The sequence below is a fragment of the Trachurus japonicus genome, chromosome 18 (genome assembly GCF_045865225.1).
Source record: "Trachurus japonicus isolate A0001 chromosome 18, Traja_1.0".
Lineage (NCBI taxonomy): Eukaryota > Metazoa > Chordata > Actinopteri > Carangiformes > Carangidae > Trachurus > Trachurus japonicus.
This window is the reverse complement of record NC_140924.1, coordinates 15,364,136-15,389,581: the sequence shown is the minus strand read 5'-3', so window position 1 is coordinate 15,389,581 and position 25,446 is coordinate 15,364,136. Positions and strand designations below refer to the sequence as shown.

Below are 25,446 nucleotides of genomic sequence, written 5' to 3'. Positions count from 1 at the left end.
AGAAAAGAAAAATGGTGATTTAACGTCGTTGGCGTGCGTGAAGTGAACCAGTCAATCAGTCATTAAAGACACTTTTATAAAGATGTCAGGGGCACACGAGCAGAGTCGGAAGCGCCGCCCCCCGAAAATGTTCTTGATCTCGACCGACGTGAAGGTGCAGGACCAGCTGGAAGGAACCATCCGGCTGCACCGGGGGTTCATCTGCCTGGAGCAGGACTCACCCAAGAGCAGAGCCGACTGCCTCTGGGTCAAGGTGCTGACACGTATTTATATATATTTTTTTACATTTACATCATCACAATGTTATAACTTTTCCACCACTACACTGTGAAAACTGTCCTGTAAAGTGATTTTTAAATCATATGAATACTAGTAAATGTATTTGTAACGTCATATTAGGCAACATTATAACAACAACATTAACATTTGAGGGAATGCAGGGAAAGTTTTCATCTATGTGCAACCAGCAAAATTAGCTGTTTTTTGTTTGTTTTGTTTTTAACACTGGTGAAGGGGTGACTCAGAGGATCTGGTATCATTACAGGTGGCAGGTCAATGTGTGTGTGTGGACAATGAATGAAAAGGAAATGTGAATATTTGCTTTGCAAGTTGATTTACAGTGTTGCCCCTAAATTTTCTGTTTGCACTCCTAAAATTTTTAAGTTAGGGGCCACTGTGATCCAGATAGACTTTATTAAAGAAGACACATCCCGAAGAGAGGTCCATAGCATAACTACAGGATAAAAGTAAATCACAATCAAAAACATGAGTATAAAAAGGAAACATCAATATGAGGCCAGCCCATTATGACAGTTTTAAGCCAATGTATCCTTCGGCCAGAGGAGTATCTTATACAATTCCTCGCAGGATAGTAATATTATAATAAAATCCTCTTTTAAAAGACTAATTTACAACTACAAAAGAAAGAAATGTGCATTAGTAAAACCTTAACCTTTGTGCCTTTGTATCATTAAAGCTTAAGTACATCTACTCATCATCATTCAACCCAGTTACCAGTGGGTTTTATGAAAGACTCGTCATCATCGGCTGAGTCAGAATGAGCAGATAATAGTTTGATAATGTGTTGGCGGCGCTGTAAAACAAACCCCAACATTTAAATCCTGCTCTCTTTTGGACTTAACCTTTAATTACATTTGTATACGACCTGGGTGGTCCATTCCTGCAGCTCACCCATCCAAAGAGCTGCCTCCTGTTTTTGCACTGTGTGGACGAGAGCTTCCACCACACACTCACCTTTTTCAAAACACACATACACACACACACATTTAAAATTCATTCTTTTAACCAGTGTTCTCCGGTTTCTTTCTGTCCTATTTATTTTTTTTGCCTTTCTCTTGTTTTCCCGCAGGTGTTAGACAATGGTGCCATGGTCAAGCTAGAAAGGAAGTTTCTGTTAGAAGTCCCGAGTGAGCTCAGCGGCCTGTTGGAGCCTGTATCTGATCTGGACGCCCGCCTAAAGCTTCATGGTAATACACTAATATTTGTAGAAGTGGCGTTACTCATATGAGCACAAGTGGGAGGTGTTTGCTAGCACCAGCTTTAATGAACACTTCTGTATTAGAGTAAGGAATAATATTAGACAGGCAGAGAAACATAGTCATTCTAGAGATGGTCTAACATTATTTTTACTCACTTAAAACTAAAAACTAAGCAGAATCTTGCTTTCCAACTAAGAGTTGCTTCACATTTTCTCTTTAAAAATAGAGAACATGTGAACTTTATGATACTGGAAGGTTCAGAGTTCAAATATAGGACTTTATAGTGGAAAATGAGAAGTAAAGCTGGATGGAAAATTTTTGCTCTCACTGCTTTTTAATGCTCTGAACTAACGCCCTATTTAAAGAACAGTGAAGCATGCGACTTCAGTAAAATCAGTTTTTATTAAAAGCCTATTTATGCACACACACACAAAAAAAAAAGTTCCCAGAGAGGTTTAATCAAATGTAAATCCCCGTCTTTGTTTCCTCCCTCTGCAGTGATGGATTTCATTGTTTTATTGTCCGGTGTTTTTTCAGCCAACCCCAGGAAGCTGCAGCAGTTGGCGACGCTGCCCATCGACACCCCGCTGTGGGTCAATATGGGCCAACACGGCGAGCTGGCAGAGGCGGAGCTCAAATACATCGGGCCGGTGACCAGAGGGAGCAACACCGTGTATTTTGGGGTGCAACTCAAGGTCTGTAAGGATTTATGTTTAAAAAAAAAAAACAAAAAATTAGACAATGAGTTTGGAGGGATTTTACAAAACCACAGAGAAGTTGTTGATGTTATTGAATGTGTCACGTTCAGCCGACTGTTCTGGTTTCCCCACCTCCACAACTTTACTGTCAGTGACAATCTGGTGAACAAAGTGGGAAATTTGGCAGCTTTTGTACCTTCAATAGCAGGTGGAGACCAAAAACAGAGTTAAATAGAGAGTGAATACTTGTTTTCACTCTTGTTTTAGCTCATGGTTTGGCCTCCACCAACCCCCGTCTCTTTGTAAATACAAGTGTTTACTCCTTTTAGCTCCAAGTTTGGTCTCCTCCAACTACATTTACTCATAATAATAATAATAAGCCGTTGCTCTCATTTTAGCTCAAGTTTTAGACCAAAAATATGACCAAATGAGTACTAATGTTGTTGCTGTGTCAAAAGCTAACAGCATGTTCAGCATGACAACTTAAAATGTGTGTTGACAGCTACTTTCAGCCACCACTAGATCACAGGTTTTAATAAAAACTAAAAACGTTTGTCACTTTTTGAAGGGGAACTATGCAAGTCTGGTCGCTTTTCCTCTGTTTTGCTAACCCTCCTCCTGGCAATGTGCAAGAAATCAAACCATGGAGCGGTGGTTAATGTTATATGTCATATACAATGTTACAACCTGTATATTTCTGTAGTCTTATCTTATTAACAAGAGATTATGGGTGTTTTCAGCCAGGACGGTAGGTGGAAGGCAAAGAGCCTCCATTCTCCCTGTAACAAGTTGCAAGTCATTTATTTATCTATCTATCTATCTTTTATTGACGCACAGCAGTGTCAAAACGGAACGGATGCGTTTCAGCCCTTGGCTTTCTTCAACGCTGAAGATATCCAAGAGCTGAAATGCATCCGCTTTGACACTGCTGTGCGTCAATAAAAGACTGAATTTATAATGATTTGTGACGGCTGACACTTCGATTTTTTCCATTTTGTAATTTTTGGGTCGGCACCCGATGTATTTTCAGACCATGAGTTGAGCACGCCGGTGTCTTTTGTTTTATTTATCTATCAAAATGACGCCCAAGCTGTTTAATTAATGTAAAAATGTAGCAGAGTTGCGCTAAAAATCCTGCACAGTTTCCCATTATTAAGCAAAAGCACCAGATTTTGTTTGATTTGATGGTTCTAGTTTCTCCACGGTTCATATTTTCTTTCCACCGTGGGAATTGTAATGAACATTGTTCACTCCTTTCTACTTCCAGCTGTTTCCATGTTTGCAAAGAAAAATAAAAAAAAATACACAGTAACATCATGCTGAAAAGAAACACCTGTAACTCTGTCTGTCTGTCTGGAGGAGGGGGACAACAGACTGAAGCTTGATTTTAAACATACATTTGCAAGGCTAAGCTTAAAACAAATGTGTATTTCTGTTGCAGGTGTAAAATTATGGCATTCACAAAGCAAGGAATTGAAAAATTGTACAAGTAGAAGAGAAGTCTCAGTTTAAGAAAATGTTTAAAAAAGAAAAGATAAGCGTCTACAAAAAAGAAGAAGGAGAAAGAGAAAAAGATAGACGAGTGGTGTTTTGTTTGCTTTCTTGTCACAACTATGTTTCATCATCTTTAATATTTTGAAATAGGGTATAATATTGGTGTTGAAGTAAGCCAATGTAATTATAACAACACAGAGGGGCAGGTATTATACGTTTTCTTCATCCTGCTCCTTTTCATTCATGGTGACAATGTGTTCATTATGTAATTTTGTGCAACCTTGTGAAGAATGTACAGTATACCATGAATGGAATAAACCAAAAAATGAAATGAAATGAAATTTAACCCCTTCCTCTCTCTCTCTCTCTCTCTCTTTCTCTCCGTCTCTGCTGCTGCTTCAGGGTTCGGCCGCGGGTCGAGGAAACGGGAACGGCAGCTACAAAAGCCAGCGTCTCTTCAGCTGCCCGGACGCCTGCGCCCTCTTCGTCCCCGTCAGCGACATCCGGGTCCGACAGTGGTCCAGAAACGGCTCCGACGGCCAGGAGCGAGACCACCACCACCGCATCAGCAACATCCACTCCAGCAACGGTCACCCCGGCAACAACATCCGTCCAAACAACGCTCAACAACAGCATCATCACCACCACCAGCAGCTCAGTCGTCACATCAGTTTCCCTCAGCTCCGTCCCAGCAGCCCGCCGCTGCCGCCGTTGCAGCAGCTGCAGGGATACGGGATCCTCTCTCGGACCGCCGAGTCCGCCGCGCCGCCCGTCGCCGCCGCCGCGCAGAACCAGGTCCAGGTTCGAGGCCCGGCGTCGCCACCGCCGCTCCACGTGGGCCAGCGGGTGTGTTTCCCCATGGACGACACGGTCTACAGCGGCGAGGTTCGGTTCTGCGGCCTGCTGCCGGGCCGGCCCTCGTCGGGGATGTACGTCGGTATCCTGCTGGTCAGTACGACGACGGGAACGGGAATAATACTGTAACAAGTTCTGGTTTCATAAAAGTCGAGTGACAGCAGCAGATCTCTGAGGGAAAGATCATGGAACAGAAAAACTTCCTTAAAAAAGTTATTCTTGGGTTTTTGCAGAAGTTCAACCTCATGAAATAATATACAATAAGCACTGGCATTTATTCTCAAAGAAGAAGCAAGACATAGTAGATAGAATAATCATAATAACAAGCTGTATTCATTCATATTTTTTGAGGCTGTCACAATGTATTTCCTTTTTTTTTTTTTGACTTAATTTTTATGTATTTTTCCTCAACAGCAACATGACATGTACATTTCCTTTCATTTACATGTTTTCCCTTTTACATATTGCACATAATCCTGAAAGAATTGTGTAAGAAAACCATATAAATAGATAACTATACATTTTAAAATAGAAAATAGTAACAATTATATCACATAAATTGAGATAGAGAGAGAAAGAGAGAAGAATATATATATATTTTTTAAATAAAATAAGGTAAAAAAGTTTTAATTAAAATTCCACTCTGGAAATGTACCCTCAAAAGACATTTCTTTAATTTTTTGAATATTTTTTTCCTCCATTTGGCCGAATTCACATTAAATGTCAGACGTCTTCATGTTTTATGTGTCAGCTCAGTTTGGCATCTTTAACGTCACCTGTTGGGCTCTAACGTGTTAATGATCGTGTTGTGTCGTGTTTGACTAACAGGACGCTCCTGTTGGAAACTGGAACGGTGTTTACCACGAGGAGAAGCTCTGCCACATCCCCTCCAACATGTACGGACTCCTGCTGCCCATCACCAAGGTTTCTGCAGGTACCAGACGAACCGAAGTCAGAGTTCAGTTTGACTCAGACTCAGACTGCTTTATTGTCCACTAAACTTAAATAAAATGGGAAATTATCTTTGGCACTGGCATTGGTTACATACATCATCCAACACATTATATTTCGTAAAGAAAATACATATAAAAGCTCTTTAAAATTAGCAGGAAGAGCCATAAGCAGAGCAGCAACGCAACAGTGAATGTATTGCTCTTAAAGGAAACACACTTATACACAGTTATAAAATCACCAGATTGACCACCTGTTGATTAAAAAACAACAGATACATTTTGATCTTCATGGTTTTGCTGGAACATGCAGGATATAAAACATCAGAAAGGAAACTGAAGTAATTAGTATGTCACAGCCGTCTTAAATGGTAAATGTGAAAACAAATACACCAGAGATCGAAGCTGTTTTACATGAACTGTGAGCATTTTTAAATCCAGGTTGAAAACATTTCTCTTTTCATGTGTTTATGGCTGAGCTATTTAAAAAAACAACTTAAATCTTAATCCTGGATTTGCACCAATTGTCTTAATACAAATCAATATTTCATGCTGCAAACTCATATTTTATGCTCTATTTTAATCTAGTTTTTATTTTATTATATATTTTTTTCTCTCTCTTTCTATCTCTTTTTTTCTATGCTTTATTTTTATTTTTTTCTTGCTTTTAATGGTATGTTTGATTTTTACAATTTTGGGTTTTTATGTAGTTTTTTTTCCACCGTTTCTAACTCTTACTCTTAAATGTTTTGTTTTTATGTAAAGCACATTGAGTTGAAAGACGCTCTATAAATAGTTGCGTTGCCTTCGTAAACAAAGCAGGAAACTGACTTTTTAAATGTTTTTTTACGTCTTTGTCGTCAGAGCCGAAGTCCCATCGTCACAATCCTCTTCACCAGTCGCCCAAGTCCATCCTGAAGCCGTCGCCGCCGCCCGTCTCTAAACCGCCGGGCCCCACGCCGCCGCCGTCGCCCTCTGGCCCCAAAGTGGCCCTGATGCCCCCCGGCAGGCCGCCGCAGCTCAAACCCCCTCCGCTGCCGCCGCCCAAACCGCTCCAGAAGCCCCTCCCCACTCCTCCCCTCCCGCCTCCGAAGCCTCTCAGTCCGACGTCGCCCGTTCCCACGGAGACGCAGCAGCAGCAGCAGCAGCAGCAGCATCACCACACCAACGGCGTCCACGGCGGTCCGCTCTCCCCGCTGGTGTCTCCGGATCCGCTCCGAGCGGCGGGGGAGAACGGAGCGGAGGCGGGGGGGCCGGAGGGCGAGCTGGAGGTGGGCTCCATGGTGGAGGTCAACGACCCGCCGCTGTACGGAGTCATCTGCTGGATCGGACACATCGCCGGCATCTCTGAACTGGTGGCGGGAATCGAACTGGTGAGGACGGAGGAGAATATTTTATTTATTTTATTGTTGTTTTATCTCTTTTCTTTTCTTGATATGTTTTAATGTTCTTTTAATGTTCCTTCTTTTATTGTGAAGCACTTTGAGCCACAATAACTGGATGAAATGTGCTACACAAATCAAGTTCATTATTATTATTATTATTATCAGTTGTATAGTTACAGGCTCGCTCCATCAGCCTTGGGGAAACCATAGCAATAGTTTAGTTTTATTTATTTGCACCATAAAAATCAAGGGCAATTACGATTAGGAACCAGGACATGGCAGCGAGTCCTTTGAGTTGATCTTTGAGAAGTTTTGTGTGGTTTGTTTTTCATTAATGTAACTTAATAAGGCAGAAAAAAACAGGTCAAACACATAAATATAGTTTAAATAGTTCCAACTGGTATTGTATGGCAGTTTTTGTTTTGTTTTCTTAATTTTATTTTTTTTATTTAAATTTGTCCTTTATATAACCAGGTGAAACTCAGTTAGGTTTAAAAACCTCTTTTTACAAGAGCGACCTGGCTTAGAGAGCAGCGCACAAACAACTCTACATAGATTTATACAAACAACATAAACATTTACAAACACAAGAGCAAGATAGATCTCCTTTCTCGATCCTTTAAAACTGATCTGAATTCCTCCAGGCGAATAAATACAGTCAGTTTTAAATCCCTCTGCAGGTCGGTCCAGCGTGAGGGGGCAAAAAATGTAAACACCTTTTTCCCCGGCTCAGTCCTGACTCTTGGGACCAGTTTGTCTCAGACTTATAAAACACACAAATTATGTGTTTGTGTGTGTGTCAGGATCAGGAGCTGTCTGCGGGAACAGACGGCAGTTACCTCGGAGAGCGTCACTTCCGCTGTCCGCCCAACAAGGGGCTGTTTGTCAAGCTTCGCAACTGCAGACGGGACTCGAGGTTCCCGGCACCGGAGACGCCTGTCAATCAAGTGGAGCGGTGCAACTCCATAGGTACAGTAGGACGACGTGGTGGAAGTGTGTGAGTGTGTGTGTGTGTGTGTGTGTGTGTGTGTGTGACGTCTGTGGGTTTGAGAAGGGATGAAGTTTGGTTTATTAATAAAGAGTCCATATATTTTCTGTCTTTTAGGAATAAAACACACGATTATTTAACAAGACACACAGCTGACGGTTGTTTTACTTCACCCAGACATTAAACTACATCAACTAGGAACACAGTCATGTACAGAGCAAGTCAGCACCAAACTCTATTAAACAACAAAATAGTACATGTGCTTTTAAAAAACGTGGTTACCCTTTCATTTACATAATGTCAAGAAATAACCAAGAAATAACAATTCATTGCGTCACAATGTCTAGAAATAGAGTAACGGTCAATATCTTAGTAATGTCGAGAAATATAGCCGAAAAATAATGACTGATTGCGTAGAAATAGTCCAGAAATATCAGTATTTCAAAGACTTGGTGGAGAAAAATTCTGGCCTTTCCCAAAAAGCACATGTAATATTTTGCCTTCATGAAAAACATGACATTACTATGAAATTGACCGTTATTTCTAGGCTATTTCTTGACATTATCATGTAATTAACGGCCTGTAAATTAAAGGGTTACCTATCTGAGTATCATTATGTTATAAAAACTCAGTCGGAGCTGTCTTGTCTTTTTAATTGTAATCATAGTTATTGTTTTGTCAGTCATGGTATTGTTTAAAATGGTTGCAATGTTGTTAGCGTATGTATTGTTTCATGTCTGTGTCGATATTATCCAGTGTGAGTGTGTTTTCTTCTATTGTCTCCATGTAAATACGTTTGGGAAGAACAGGCAGATGATCTGTAATGAACATAAACATGAACTAAAACCAGGAAATCCAGGATTATGGAGTCAGCCTTTTAACATTTCCCCCTCCCGTCCTCTCCAGCCTTTGCAGAGTGGGGCAGCGAGCGCGTGGTGGATCACACTCCTCCTGTGGACGGAGACGAGGCCCGAGAGCTGTACCAGGGCTGGAAGAGAGGCATCCAGGGTCACCTCAACTCCTGCTACCTGGACGCCACGCTCTTCAGGTAACGTCTGCTACCTACCTCCTCGCTGCTGGGAGACGTTTGTGTTTCTTCTCTCTGGGTCGAGTCGAGTCGGTTTTATTTATACGGCAACAACAGCAGCCAATAATATAATATAACATCAGCACTTTACAAACAGCAGCTGTGGACCTTCTGTTTAAAACTGACCAAACATTTCCTACCGAGAGGAAGCACATGGCAACAGTGGCAGGAAAAACATCCATCTGCCTCAACCGGTCGGAGAGGAAGAGAGAGAGAGAGAGGGAGGGAGGGAGAGTAGGGTACAATAGGTACTGATACAATCTAACACTAATAATAATAATTAAAGTACTGTACATGTTGGCAGCAGGAATTAGACCGGATCAGGACTCAAAGGCAGAAAGAAACTGAAGATTAAGATGATGAAATGATTTACAGGAAGTTTACAATAATCTCAAACAATCAGTAACAGGTTGAGTAAACTTGCGTTTCGCCATGTTTACAACAAGTACTTCCTGTACTCAAAATACTAATATTCCTTGCGAATACAACATGTCACAGAACACAAACAAATGTTCCTTTAGATGGGGATATCCCGATAGACGTTTACATGATCACATATTTGGGTTAGAAAGGAGTAACAGGGTTCCCACTTGTCCTGGAAAACTTGGAAAACCTGGAAAATGATTGACCAATTTTCCAGTCATGGAAAACACATGGAAAATGAGAAAAAAAAAGTCAAATGTCCTGGAAAAGCTTCAGTTGTCCTGGAAAATTATTTATCACATCAGCTACCAGAGCTCTATTTGCCGTTTCAGACCTTAGAAGGATTTATTTTCTTTAAAAAGTGCCTAGTGAGGAAACTAGAGACTTTGAGTTGATGAGTGTTTCCAGTTTTGGACCCCCCATGTTTGTGTTGTTCTATGATAAATTCATAGGAATTTCTAAGCATGTTACTGTAAGAGATTATTGCATAACTTAGAGCCATAGACTGCACATCTTTAAATCAGACTTCTGGGGCTGGGAGAGGAAGAAACATAGAAACAAAAATGTACAAAATAAGGTACAACTGTCGAAAAGAACATTTCTCCAAAGCATGAACGGGACAGAGGATGTATAATAACATGTCTGTCAGACTGGAACCACTGAAAATGTCCTGGAAAAGTCCTGGGAAATGATTTCAAGAAAAGAGTGGGAACCCTGAGTAAGCCAGGGGTCATTTTAGGGTTTTTTAAAAACCAGAATATGAGCGTATTCTGTTTTTTTAAAAGGGTTATTGGTGTCTACATGCCTGTGCGCAATATTCTGGTTATGAAAGGGTTATTGACTGCATGTAAACGTAGTCATTGACTCTGTGTGTGTGTGTTGTATAACTGGTCCCATATTAAGAGATTAGTAATGTAATTATATTTTGACTATATTTGATTTGACACACTCACAGTGTTGTGAAATTTATTGATGCATAATAATCAGGATAATAAATACCGTGATTATTTCTCTGACAATAATCGTACCAAGAAAATCTATAATCGTGACGTCCCTAATCTCAAACTATCAGTAACAAGTCAAAGTGTTTTATTAAGACTGAGGCCAGAGGTGGGATGATAACGGGTAGAAGAGAGAAAAACATTCAATAAAAGTTTGGATTTAAAGGCCTGAATGAAAGGAGGCTGAAGAGGAAGAGGAAGATGAATAGACGAGTTTTAAATACTGTGATTGAGAAGCACAAAGATGGAGAATCAGGTTTAATCAGATCAGACAGGAGAGAAGGAGCGAGTCTGTTAGGAACTTTAAATATACTTTATATATACAAGCAGTGAGAAGAAGCTGAACTTGATGTAACACGATCACATTTCCAGGATTTGGTTACGACTCCAGCTGCAGCAGCTCAGGAAACAAAACTAAACATCAAATCTACATGAAACAAAGACATGGACCAGGATTTCAGCAGAAAAGGGTTCAAACACAGCTTCTACCCTGCAGCGATCAGGCTTTTAAATTCTTAAGTGCACTTTAAAAAAAGGCATATGTACAATATAATGATTTTTAGGTGTCAGTTTTTTCATAATAGATCTCTTTTAGATATTTATTTATCATTGTAACTTTTTTTATATATATATATTGATTGGGAATATTGGTCTGTCTAGAGTTTTTAGTGATGTTTCTGTCTTCTGCCTTGTGTTTCTCGTAATTTCCATGTGCTAGAATGACAATGAAATGAACTCTGTTGCTGGTCTATGTTTAACGTCGGAGAATTAAATACCCTCTGTTTATTCTTCTACATTTCTCTCTCTCTACATGTTGTTTTACAGACTTACTATGAATGAACTCTAGGACTGTGTGTGTGTGTTGTATAACCTGTCAACCCCCCGTCTCTCCCTCTGCAGCCTGTTCTCCTGCTGCAGCTCAGCAGACTGGGTTTTGTTCTGGCCGTCCGACGCGGACTCGGAGCCCGGCCTGGCACAGGACCTGCTGCGCTGCGAGATCGTCAACCCGCTCAGAAGGTCATTTCACCTCCCGACTGTTACTGATTATTCTTTAATTGATTGATCCTTCTTTATTTCTTCTGTAGCCGATCGTTTGACTTTGACTTTGTTGTGTTTTTGGTCGACGGCCTCGTTGAACTGTTTCTGTTCCTCAGGTTTGGCTACGTGTGCGCCAGTAAGACCATGGCTCTGAGACGACAGCTGGAGGCCGCCAACAGCGACACCGGCTTCACCAACCAGGAGAAAGGTGTGTGTGTGTTTGAAAGTGTTAGGATTCCTGTGTGTGTGTGTGTGTGTGTGTGTGTTGAAGCTGAGGAATGCTGACGGGCTGCTCTCGTTCTGTCCGTCAGATCCCGAGGAGTTCCTCAACAAGCTTTTCCAGCTCCTCCGAGTCGAGCCGCTCCTCAAGATCAGGTTATGTCACACACATTTTTTTTCTTCGTTGTTTAGTCTCGTGTTTGTTTACAAGCTGTCGAGGCTGCAGCGGTGACATAACACACACTGTTCCTGTAAAACACACACACACAACTGGTTGTTTTTATGATCTTAAAGTTTTCACACAGACTAAAAACTCTGTGTTAGATGTTTATTAACGAGTGAATTAACAGGTGTGAGAATCAGAATCAGATCCGTCAGTGTCTCGTTTTAATTCTGGACCAAACCAAACTGCCTGGAGGGGTGCAAGAGGATTAACAGAACAGGAAAGTCAACTTTAAGTTTTATCTCCTCAAGTCTCAAAAACTATTAATGAAACAAAACAAAAGGTTAGAAAACAACCTGCTGCTTTAAATGAATCAAGAATGAACTTTGGTTCCCTGTATAAGTAAATAAGTTCAGCTCGGACAACTTTATTTATTTAGGTTCAACATTCAGACGTCAACATGTGAGTGGTCACAGATTAAAACATGGACGACCCAGATCTTAAAGTTTAATACAAAACTCCAGAAATATAATAATGAATAAATAAAGACCGGTTTGTTCAATTAAAATCTGACAGCAGAGGGAAATAATAGAATTTGATTATCTTTTTTTTTCTTCTGATAATTACCGGTAGTTATGATTTGATCTGGTTTAAAAAAAAAAAAATAACAGAACAGGAGTCAACTTTAAGTTTTTCCCCTCTCAAATCTCAAAAACTACTAATGAAACAAAACAAAAACATCAACCTGCAGCTTTAGTTTAGATGATCATGAATGAACTTGTCCCCCGTCGACATAAAAACACTCTCAAGTTCAGCTCAGACAACTTTATTCATTCAGGTTCACAGACACATGGACAAAACAAAAACCTTTTTATTCAGAAAGGCCTATGATTGTTAATTACTAATATGATTTTTAACCTTGTCTTTTAGTTTTATTGAGTACGTTTTGTCTCCTTCACCTTGCTTTTAACTTTTTTAACTTTGTAACACTTTGAGATCTTGTTTGATGAAAAGTGCATTAGAAATTAAATTTGTTATTATTATTACAAAAGAGGACAAACACAATCAACACCATCAGAGTTCAACATCAACATCAACACTGGTCAGCGGTCACAGATTAAAATATGGACGACACAGTAACACACAATAAAGTTCAGTAAAAAAAAAAAACAGTAAAAATCTAACAATAGAAATATAATAGTCAATAAATAAACACCTGAAGTTGAACCATCAATTAAACTGTTATTGTTGAAGGAATAAAATAATTTGATTATCTTTATTTTTTTCTAATAATGAAAAAAGATTCAACTTCCTGTTCTTCTCCTCTCACGTCTCTTCTTCTTCTTCCTCTTCCTCTTCTTCTCTTCTGCAGGTCGATGACCCAGCAGCCTCAGCAGTGCCACCTCTACCAGCTCTTCCCTCCGACCCTGCCCCCCTCCCCCTCCCCGGCCCCCGCCCCCGGCTCGCCCTCGCCCCTGTCGCCGGTCCCGTCCCCCATCCCCCTCTCCTCCCCGCCGTCCAATCGGATGCGAGTGGCCAGCGTCCAGGCGCTGCTGGAGTCGTCCTTCCTCCACGCCGGCCTCAAGTTCGTCGAGGTAACACATGGAATTTGATTTTATACATTTCCAGGTCTGGAAAAGTATGGAAAATGGAAACTATTTTATGGAATAGGGATGTCACGATTAACGTAACGTTGAATTGGTAGGAATTTTAATGTTAGTGTTTCATTTTTAATTAAAAAAAAGCAAAACAAAACAAAAAACGATTAAAATAAACGCAAACATTTGATATACTAGATGACAATTGATGACCTGAATATTTCAAACACTTCCCCTGGGGATTAAGAATTGGTCATATATTAATAGACTCTTGAAATATTTTGTGTAAACAATGAGTAATGTAATTATATTTTGACTATATATGATTCATTTTACACATTCATAGTGTTGTGAAATTAATTAGTGCATAATAATCGTGATAATCGTAGTACCGTGATTATTTCTCTGACAATGATCGTACCAAGAAAATTTATAATCGTGACATCCCTAGTATGGAAATATATTTATTTTATTTATCTTATCTTGGTTTGGTCTTATCTGAAGTTATTTGGGTTCACTATTTTGTATGTGCTGCTTGTTTGTACTTAGCTACAATCTCCTGGAAATGATTTGGTTGCGTAATGGCATACACATTCAGAATAATGAAAACAAGATAAATTGCATGCCTTTTTTATATTATGCACATCTATTTACTTAAATATCACAAATTATTAAAACATTTTTACAGAGAAGTCTGGAAATTAGGGTCTGGAAAAAATATGGAATTTGGACATTTTAAATGTGTAGGAACCCTGAAACACACACTTGCACATGGAAAAAACCCAACCAATCATCAGCTGATCAGGTGGGGTATTGATCGGGTATTGATCATCTTTCGCCCCCTCAGGCTCCGTCCTGCCTCCTGCTGCTCATGCCGCGCTTCGGGAAGGACTTCAAGATGTTTGACGCCATCTTGCCCTCGCTCAGCCTGGACATCACGGACCTGCTGGACGACAGTAAGGAAACACAGGAGGGTCATTTCTATTTCCAGTTGGATTGATTTGGGGTTGATGTATTGATCCGTTGTGTGGGGTTGATGTATTGATCCGTTGTGTGTGTGTGTGTGTGTGTGTGTGTGTGTGTGTGTGTGTGTGTGTGTGTGTGTGTGTGCAGCTCTGAGGCAGTGCAGCATCTGCCAGGCCGTGGCCGAGTGGGAGTGTCTGCAGTGTTACGAGGATCCAGACATCACGCCCGGGCGTCTCAAACAGTACTGCGCCACCTGCAACACACAGGTACTCGCCACGTCACCTCACTGACGCCTCAGGGTCGTTTTAGTTACACACATGGGAACACGCTGTTATTAACTCATTGAGCTCCAAAAACGTAATTTTACATTTTAAATTAAGAAAATAGACACTCTAACACACCTTATGTGTAAATTTTGGAACTCTGTGATAAAAACCATGGTGGTTTTGTGACTAGAACAACAATATTTATCTTACACGAGCCCTTTGAAGTGTCAGAAGAGCGACGGGCACAAACAGCGCATATTTCATAAAAGACACTACCGTATGTCTCCATTTCTAGAAAACAAGCAGGGTGAAAACTGATGAAAACTGGCCACTGTTTATCTTGGGATTGCTCAGGAACAAAGGCATATAGAAATAAACGGTGTGTCCCCATTGGAAGCAGAAATGTTTCACCTTTCAAACGAGCCACAGTATGTGTCCATAGCTATAATATAAAATACGCTATGGCTCAACAAAAATCGTCAACAATGAGTTCCTCCATCTTCTCTGCTTCACACGTCGACCTCCTGTCGACCTCCAGGTCCACAGCCACAGGAAGAGGTCGTCCCACGGCCCGGTGAAGGTTCGAGTCCCCGACGGCCCCTGGACCGGCCCCCTGCACTGCACCCGCCAGCGCATGTCGCTCTTCGCCGTGACGTGCATCGAGACCAGCCACTACGTGAGCTTCGTCAGGAACGGGCCGCTCGCCACCGACTGGCTGTTCTTCGACAGCATGGCCGACCGGGAAGGTGAGACGCCGAAATGACCGGATTAAAAAAACACAACACAGTTGTTATTATAGAAGTCTATTTTATGGTCGATGTTGCTGCCGGCTTTTTACTTTATCTTTATCTACAGTATAACAAAAAAAAAACTTGTAAAACGGTGATTGTGTTGTTAGCAGCATGTATTCTATCCAATGTGCACCTGGCAATAAAAAGAAAAAAAAATGAATAAAAAGTTTGTGTTCAGTGTTGGGCACAATACTTTAATATAAAGTAATTAGTTATACTGTACTTACTAGTTACTTCCCCCAGAAAGTGTTTTTTTTTAAGATGTGTGAATAAATAAATAAATGATATGAAATGAACTGAGTTAGTTAATTAATTACCAGGGAAAGTAACTATTGCATTCAAATATGTCAAATTACTTGGACTTCCCTCCCTAACTCCCCATTTATCTGGATGTAGCGCCACATTTTGTAATAAAATTCCTGAACACAATAGGTAATAAACTTTGCTGCATTTGTAATAAGTTGTTACATATTGCACGAAATTATTACATTTTCTTTGTAAAAAAAAAAAGTGAAACATCTGCATTTTGTAATAACTGATGCAATATGTAACAATTTATAATTTATTACAAAATGCGGCAAAGTTTATTACGTACTGCATTCAAGAGGTTTATTACAAAATGCAGCGTTATTACATGATGAGGTCAAAATTGTATTACATTATTACATAATGTGGCGCTACAGATGTGACTTCTTGAGTCAAGTAACGGCACATTTTATTGTCAGTAACGGTAACGGCGTTGTAACGGGGGCAAAACAGTAACTTTTTTGTTGACTCGTTACTGAAAAAAGTAGCGCCATTTGTCCCATCACCTGCTGCTGTTTCACCGTGTGCTCTCTCTCTCTCACCCCTCCCACTAACTGAGTTAGTTACTACATGATATAGAAGTAATAATTCATTACTAGGGAAAGTAACTATTGCATTACTTTTTAATAAAATACTCAAACATGTCAAATTACTTGGGCTTCCCTCCCTAACTCCCCATTTTTTTGGATGTAGCACCACATTATGTAATAACGCCGCATTGTGTAATGTAGTAATTTTTCACTTCATTATGTAATAAGCTGCCACATTTTGTAATAAAATTCTTGAACGCAATAGGTAATAAACTTTACCGCATTTGTAATAAGATGTTACATACAGTATTGCACCAAATTATTACATTTTCTTCGTTAAAAAAAGTGCCACACCTGCATTTTGTAATAACTGATGCAATATGTAACGATTTATAACAATTTACAATTTATTATGTAACAATTTATTACAAAATGCGGCAAAGTTTATTACAAAATGCAGCGTTATTACATGATGAGGTCAACATTTTATTACATTTATTACATAATGTTGTAACGGGGGCAAACAGTAATTTTTTTGATGAATCGTTATTGAGAAAAGTTCTGCCGTTATTCCTATTATTGCTAGTGTTTCACCGTGTGCTCTCTCTCTCTCTCTCTCACCCCCCCCCAGGCGGCGAGAACGGCTTCAACGTCCCCCGGGTGAAGCCGTGTCCGGAGGTGGGGCGCTACCTCGGCCTGTCGGAGGAGGAGCTGAGCCGAGTGGACGCCGGCTCGCTGCAGGAAGCCACACGCCGGCTGCTCTGCGACGCCTACATGTGTCTGTACCACAGCCCCGAGCTCAGCCTGTACAAGTGAACACAATGTGGACGCACACAGACACACACACACACACACGCCGTCCTCAGGGTCGTAGTCTTACACAACTGTCAGAAGAAACAGAAACGTTGCACACATTAAATATTCACTTTTCTTTTTTTAATTCCTGAGATTAACAAAAAGTCTTAATTGGTTTTTTTTCCCTTTGTTCAGTAGAACAGGAAATGCTCATAAAGCCAGTGGACACTGAATGTATTCAACCTCCTTTAGCCCTGTTTGCACTTAGTGGGAAAAATATATCTTGTGTGTGTGATCACAGCTCCAGTCTGCACCGTTTAAGTCACGAAGCCGAGCGTCCATCCAGTTTACTGTGGAATAAATAAATCCGACTCTAATTCCAAATCCAAATTCAGATCATGGCTGGAAATAACAGGTACAATTCAGAAACATAACATAATAATTTGTTTATATTTTGATTATATAGATATACTTTGATTTGATTTGATTTATTTTGCACAGTTAAAAGGTACAATTTGATGATTTTCAGTGCTGGAAGAGGCTCATTAGATGCCTCCACCTCAGGTTAACGAATGAAATATAATGTCATACAAAAAGAAAATCATACAAATTAGAAATTTAAATAATAATAATAAAAGAAAAATTATCATATGGGAAATTACACCCTTTTTTTGCTGCTTTCTGCAAAAAAACAGAGAAAATAGACAAATATTTCTGATTTTCTGGACAGGAAATGGAGTCGTAACTCACAGACTGGAGCTGTGTTGTTATTGGCTGATACTGTAGATATGTTGGAATATGTTGGCCGACGGGTAGCGGTAAATTATAGCACAATGAATGTTTTGTGTTGGTCACAAAATGTGTTTTATTTACAGTATGTTTGAAATGAAATGCAAAATACAGATTCAGATGGAATCAAACATGAGCTGGATGCAAAATGTGATCACACTCAAAGATGCATTTAAGACGTTTTTTGTTTTGTTTTTTGTAGTTGCCGCATTGAGTTGGATCAAAACTATAATATAAACCGAGCCTCAGAATGACGTATTATCTTTTCAGACACAATAAAAGTGTGACACTCGTCCAACACGTCCTCTACTAATGTGCCCAGCGAACAAACAGTCGCCTTCAGGTATTGATCTTTATGGTGACTCACACTGTGCCTTCGTTAGACTCGCAGCCTTGTATAAAAACCACTGTGCCTACAACCTGTAACACACGAACACTTTAACATTCGATTTGCACTGCTTCATTTAGGTCAGTGTCTGTATATAGAAATAAACTGTGTTGCCTTAAACTGACTGTAAAGGTTGGACCAAGATGTTTAAATGTCCTTCACCTGTTTCTGGGGTTTTGCTTGATGTAAAAAATAGCTGCAAACAAGAAGGAAAATATTCCAGATAATAAAAGACGTCCTGCTCTCCCAGTTTGTTTGTGTCTCTGTGTGTTTTCAGGTCGTTACTATCAGATTTAATTCTTGGTTTTAATTAAAATGTATCCACAAATAAGTAAATATAATTTAACTTTGTAGAGGCAAGGTACTGTAATGTGCCCCACACACCACTCTATATAAAGTGTGTCTAAGTAAATTTCCGTCGGTAGAATACATAATATATTTTATTGAAAACTGGTGTAATTTATTGAGCAGCCCCATCACTAAACTTGTGTATCTTGCCATGGGTAGGCTGTACAGTGTCGGAATAAAGGTTGAATTTAATTTATACAAACTGTCACAACATTACTATTTGTCGTACGGATGGAAATTTGCTTGGACACACTTTAATGTAGAATTCATATAATCTGAACACTTATTATGAATGAATACATACACAATAGAATTGCATACGTGAAGAAGCAAACAAGTCATTTTATTTTAATAAGTCTTTTAAAAGTCTATAAAGATATTTAATAAGTTTAGACATGAATGAAATGTGTTTTCTTATTCCTCCTTTTTTCTCTTTTTGTTTAGACAGGAGAGAGTTGAGATATATAGTTCAATCTCTGACTTAAACAACAAGAAATGTGTTTTTTTTTTACCGGTACTTGAAAATTTGCATTTGTGTATGTGGTATTTGGCGCAAAGTACAAGTAAAGTAAAGTTATTAGAAAAAATGCATCATTGTCCTTCTTTTTTGTGATCATAAAAGCAAAATATGACATCCTTGGAGTGTAAAGTAAAATCTGAGAAAATGTTTCTGTCAACAAATGAGCTAATGCCTTTTCTTTTCAGAGTTTTTGTGTAAATTCACAAGACCAAAACAATACTTCACCTGATTCCCCTGACGCGCCTCTAGAGGACGTACGTCCTCACGTCAGCGTAACTGCGTCATCAGTGCGTGCCGGCCGTGCCCCGGAATCAGCGAGCGACAAGGAGGTCGAGTGGTTCCTGTGCTGCTGCGAGTAAATTGTCATTTTACACCAAAAAGCAGCGATAAAGGAGCCGGTTAGCAGCTGTTTGAATGCGTCAATAAGGTAAATATGTCGTTGAGTCACGATTTGCTGCGTTTTTTACGCGTTAACGTGAACGTGAATCGCTCCGCGTCGTTTAAAATGTGTCGGTGTCATTTAATTTTCTGTATAAAAACCATCGTGTTTGTGTTTGACCCGGTTTAACGTTAACTCGGGACAGCTAAACCCGGTTTATTGTTCGAACTACTGCACACACTGAGTCTGTAATCGATACGGTCTGTTGTTTATAACGTATTGATTATTGACAGAAAAACAGGCGTCAGATAAGAGGAAACTGGCTAAAAATACATCACTACTATTAAAGGTCCGGGTCTGTCCTGGTCTGGATGCAGCTGCCTGGTTGTCACATCTGTCCAAATGAAACTGGGTTTAATTCAAGTGTGTTTCTGATTTCAAACAAAGCCATACAGCTGAATTAATTATCATTAAGACCAGTGTAAATTCTTCTGCAAATGAGCTGACAGACAAATGAATTTCCCTGTGGGGATTAATAAAGTAATTCGTATTTGTAAAGGGGCATAAAACATAATAATGTAAAGACTAGAGAATTTAGTTTGTTACATATTGTATATTAGAAGAGAAACACGCCACTTGCACTGGCTGTGAATAAAGACTAATATATTAGAGCTTTAGCAGAGTAGGGACAGATTATTTTAATGATTAATTTACTTTTTGTGTGCTTTTTTGAACACAGATGTGAGATATTTGCTGATCTTTTGCTCAAATTTGAGAATCTGATGTTTTGTGCTTTAATATATTGTTTCAGAAACGGACCAGCCGCTTTATACAGATGTTTTCTTTAGGCTCTGGTGTTTTGGTTTGGTTTTTCCAGACATAAAGGCTTCACTGTACCTGTCTGATTTCTGTTGTAGGTATTTTCTGTCTCTGAGGTCCAGCACTGCAGTCCGTTGCCATGGCGTCTCCAGGGGGACAAGGAGGAGGGGCTCTGTCGACAAGAGGTGGCGGCGCCGCCCGGAGGATGAAGTGGGCTCTGGAGCTGAGCCTGGGCAACACCAGGTAAAACAGAAACTAGAGGAAAACAGTAAAACTCTTCGACAGCTAGAAACAGTGTTCGTCTTTATTGCTCAGAAACACAAACATATATTTAATTTAGTCAAACAAGAGATGTAGCGGTTCTCTAAGAGCTCAACTCTTTGTGCTGCAGGAGTCGTCAGGACCGACAGGGCGGCCAGGGCGACGTCGTTTACCCCATCGGCTACTCGGAGAAACCCGTCCCTGACACCAGCATCCAGGAGACGGACAAGAACCTGGTGGAGAAGGTGAGAGGAAAGCTGTGGTGCACACAGTTTAGAACGGCGGAGCAGAGCCGTGAGCCGCTCAGAGCTACGCTACGGAGGCTAAAGGGATTTCTTGGTTTCCCTCATCAAATACACAATCCAACAACTCCACACGCTCTGGTGGACAAGTTGTGACCTGCACATTCACCACGCTATGAGATAATAACAGAACGTTACGAGATGGAGTTGTTTTAGAGGTAAATTCATGCAAAACAGCTGTCTGGGGCAAATTTTCGGCAAGCAGTCTCTGTATTTACCTCTAAAACAACCCTGTCTGGTAACGTTCTGTTATTATCTCATAGCGTGGTGAATGTGCAGGTCACAACTTGTCCACCAGAGCGTTTTGGAGGTGTTTGATTGTGTACTTGATGAGTTTGATGAGGAAAACAAAGAAATCCTATTAGCCTCCGTAGTGTAGCTCTAAGCAGCTCGCGGCTCTGCTCCGCCGTTCTAAAAACAGCTTGCACCGACAATTAAAGGTAACAAACCTACTGCTACAACTATAGGGATTATGGCAACGGGCCAATTTGCCAAAATGTTGAACTATCCCTTTAAATAGTCGCAACTGTCAGAAACCGGGATAATGATGATACCTGCATAGATATCACATGTGCGCGCACACACACACCCACACTCACACATACACATACACACACATAATAACACAAATGTTGTTGTTTGTTTCACAATTTGTTCTTGTTATCTGTGTCACATTTTGTTTTTGTCCACTGTACTCTCCAACTTGACAATAAAAAAAAAAAAAAGAAACCGGGATAAGGCGTATACATGCCACAGTATCCTGTTTTCTTTCGGAGTTCCGGGTTTCTGAAATCAGGATGTTCACATGCACAAACACAAAAACAAGATACTCAAAAAACGGATCATAATTGTGCTCCTCGAGTCCTTGTAAACGCACTGATGAGTTTTTAGTTTAGTTTATTTCGGTCTCATAAAAACAAATACAGTAGACAAATATAAAGGTATAAATACAAAACAAAATAAATCAGAACAAAAAACACAACAAGCAAATCAATTTACTTTGACCGAAAAGGTGTAGGCTGAAGCATCAGCTTATTTTGCCTACCCTTCTTAAATTAACATTTTTCGTTCACTCAATTTGAAACATTTTTTTTACAGAGCAACAACAACAAACAAAAAACAAACAAACAAAAAAAAACCGCATATTCTACATACAGCAGTTTATAAGCACACTGGTATTTATAAATCAGTTTTATATTTATTAATAATATTATTTTTAAATAACTTTTTGAATCTGTTAAGTGTGTTGCAGTTTGATTTCTAATTCTAGATTATTCCATTGATTGACTCCTGTAATTGATATACATCTCTGTTTCACATTTGTTCGTACTTTTGCTTTTGTATACACATGAGTCCCTCTTAGTTCATATCTACTGGTTCGGGTCTGAAACATCCTCTGGACACCATCTGGAAGCAGATTATTATTTACTTTATACATAATTTGAGCAGTTTTATAGTCCACAAGAGAGAAAAGAAGTGACTAACTCCCCGTCCCTCTGTCTCCGTGTGTGACGCAGCGCTGCTGGGACGTGGCCCTCGGCCCCCTGAAGCAGATCCCCATGAACCTGTTCATCATGTACATGTCGGGCAACACCATCTCCATCTTCCCCATCATGATGGTGTGTATGATGGCCTGGAGGCCCATCCAGGCTCTGATGTCCATGTCTGCCAGTGAGTATCCAGCGACGCGTCCTCCTGCTCCAAAACGTTCTGGTTGCTGGTTTATGATATGAACCGTCCTCTCTCTCTCTCTCTTTCTCTCTCTCTCTCTCTCTCTCTCTCTCTGTCTCTGTCTCGTGTCTCAGCCTTCAAGCTGCTGGAGAGCTCCAGTCAGCAGTGGCTGCAGGGCCTCGTCTACCTGGTAGGAAACCTCCTGGGCTCCGCGCTGGCCATCTACAAGTGTCAGTCCATGGGCCTGCTCCCGACGCACTCGTCTGATTGGCTGGCTTTCATAGAACCGCCTCAGGTAAACCACACCATCAACAGAACAGTGAAGTACGGAAGAGCATGACGGCCAACAACGGAGATTTTTTTTAATATATATTCTGAGTACAAAGTCAATTAAAAGTCAGGAATTGTTTTGTTTTATTTCTGACTTTGAACTCAGAATCTTAAAAAAAAAAAATCTCCATCCTTGGCCCTAATGCTCTGCTGTGGCAAAGAGTCTCTGATCTTTTAACATTTTTAATTCAATTCAATTCAGTAAAACAATTCAATAAAAGCACACAGGGCAGTTTTACAAGATAAGAGTTAAATAAAATGCAAATAAAAACAAGAAACATGAATATACAGATGTACATTTATGAATAAATAAAGTTTGTGAATGAAGCCAGTGAGACGTTCACACCAGGTTATAAGAAAAAGAAAAAAAGTAGCCGAACACTGGAAAACATGTAGATAGAGGTGTGTGACAAACAGGCGTCTACTGGGACAAAAAGACGAGACAAGGAACGCACAAAGCAATAAAATATACGAAAATAACTGCACTTTGAGTTAGACAGTCAACTTCACCAGCAGCAACCCGGAGAAACGATGTAGACGGACTCTCTATCAGCTCATTGTTTTGTTTCCCACCTGTTTCATGTGTAGTTAAAATTAGTTTGTAATAATATAGCAAAAATGGCATCTGTGGTCCTTTCAACCAATTGATATTTTCTGAGCGTTGTCGACTGGTTCTGTTCATCTTAATTTATTAAAATAAATCTAATCAAACCTAGCTCCTCCCAATGGATCAACGTTTTCAGGCTTTGAGGTTTTGGTTTGGTCCTTATACAGAACATCCAAGCAGTTACACATCTGTTCCTCACTTTCAGACCAGCAGAGGGCAGAATAGACTCATTCTATCATTATTACAGATGTCAAAGCAGTTGTTTTTAGGTTTAAGACTTTCTTTTAAAATGTGTGTATTGTAAAACTATTCGTTTATTTAAGCGACACAGACGTTTCACTCTCCTTTTAGAGAAGTAACCAACACTCAAACAGCCTCTCCTTCACATTCAGAGCGTGAACACAGACTGTAATGTAATCCAGACATTCCTCTACAGAAAAATGTTGAGCCACAGTGGTGAAAATAATCATGTTTGTTTAGTACATGTTGCCTCTTCTGTCTTAGATTACAGCTGTATTTGATAAAGGTGCACTGACCTTTGTGATGTCAGGGGAGTGGTCTCTCTCTTTGAGACCAATACAAATATTTGAGAGTTTGAAAAACCAGACATCTCAGCCGATATGAGACTTTACATGATTAAGAATAAATACTGCTATTCAACCTTTAACCCAAAGATGTTGTGAATGATGAGTATGTATAAATAAAGTTAGTTTTGTATCTGGTAGCTGAACACAGACTGTTATTCTATCCAGCAAGCAGAGAGCACAGTCGTTTTTAAAGTATTTTTATGCATTATGTATTTTATTTTTTGTACAATTTGATATAGATTATGATATATAGTATATTTATTTAGTACTCAAATGTCCTGTTTTTCTTTTTAACCTAACCTTAACCTTCTGGTCTGGTCTCTCTACAGAGGATGGAGATCATGGGCGGAGGGATGGTGTTGTGAAGAAGACGGACTGTTATGACAAAGCTTCAGATTTTAGGTTTATATACTGTTTCATTCTCCACCTGCACCACAAACACACACACACCCAGTCGACCAATCGCATCCGAGCTGGAGAACGAGAGGACGAGAGATGTTTTGTTGAATCCGGAGGTGGATGTGCGGCCACCTTCCTCCTCCTCCTCCTCTTCCTCCACACACACACACACACACATCACCGTTACATTACCCGGCCTCGCTGCTCTGCCTCGTGTCTTTAACTCTGATTCCTCCTGTTTGTTCTCTACATACAATAAAGTTTTCAAAGCCAGCAGGTCGTCATGGTGACTACTGTTGAACCACTGTAGCTTACTTCACACGCACAAGCTCAAGTACAAGTTTGTCCCACAGCTTTTTATGTCCAGTTTTGAGGAGGTGAACATGATTATTAACTGAATTTTATAACTCAAAATATTAAATCAAAGTCTGTTAAGTGTTTTACGTTTTTTATTTTATTAGGTTTTGTTGCAGCAGGAAAGTGTTTTCTTCATTTTTCATTTTGTTTCTCAGCTTGTAGTGAAAGAAAAGCTTCATTTTGTTCAGCATGCTAACAGCCACATCTACTAACCTGTTTAACTTATAGCTCTGTTTTAATTTATACTGATTTGCTCTATGAAAATGTTCTATGAAATAAATCATTATTGGTTGAAATAAAAAAAAAAAGATTTTCAACTGGGTCAAGTATAATTGTTTTAATCTCACCTTGTTCACACAAGTCTGACACAGACAATGGAAAGGATTAAATGATACTTGAATTATCTCTGCTCAGTGTTTATAGTCTGGAAAACCTTTATTTAGTAACACACACAGACATGATGAGTCTGATAAGAAAGCTGAGCTGCCTTTATCCTTAAAGAAATCAACAGATTTAATTATTATTTATAACAAAATACGACTTGATTGCAAGAAAACCTTAAAAGCAGAGACCGGCGGCCATGATCGCTACCTGCCGTGTGTCCCATGAATAACACCTTTGTTGCTTTAATGACCCT

The 25,446-nt window shown here is 39.8% G+C and overlaps 2 protein-coding genes across 2 annotated transcripts; both read left to right on the top strand.

The window, feature by feature from the left end:
* The first annotated feature begins 12 nt into the window (after positions 1-12).
* On the top strand, positions 13-17,193 carry cyld3 (cylindromatosis (turban tumor syndrome) 3). The gene is made up of 16 exons (XM_085759435.1): positions 13-253; positions 1,370-1,487; positions 2,037-2,194; positions 4,094-4,639; positions 5,375-5,480; positions 6,361-6,869; positions 7,685-7,850; positions 8,776-8,917; positions 11,281-11,397; positions 11,535-11,626; positions 11,730-11,793; positions 13,173-13,395; positions 14,246-14,354; positions 14,512-14,630; positions 15,169-15,376; positions 16,889-17,193. Exons 1-16 carry the CDS (start codon positions 83-85, stop codon positions 17,071-17,073), a joined length of 3,033 nt encoding a protein of 1,010 aa, XP_085615561.1. The 5' UTR covers positions 13-82; the 3' UTR covers positions 17,074-17,193.
* A 2,211-nt stretch (positions 17,194-19,404) lies between these two features.
* Positions 19,405-25,089, top strand: emc4 (ER membrane protein complex subunit 4). The gene is made up of 6 exons (XM_085758947.1): positions 19,405-19,524; positions 20,394-20,538; positions 20,687-20,801; positions 22,376-22,529; positions 22,664-22,824; positions 24,383-25,089. The coding sequence occupies exons 2-6, from the start codon at positions 20,435-20,437 to the stop codon at positions 24,416-24,418; spliced, it is 570 nt and encodes a 189-aa protein (XP_085615073.1). The 5' UTR covers positions 19,405-19,524; positions 20,394-20,434; the 3' UTR covers positions 24,419-25,089.
* Positions 25,090-25,446: the final 357 nt, after the last annotated feature.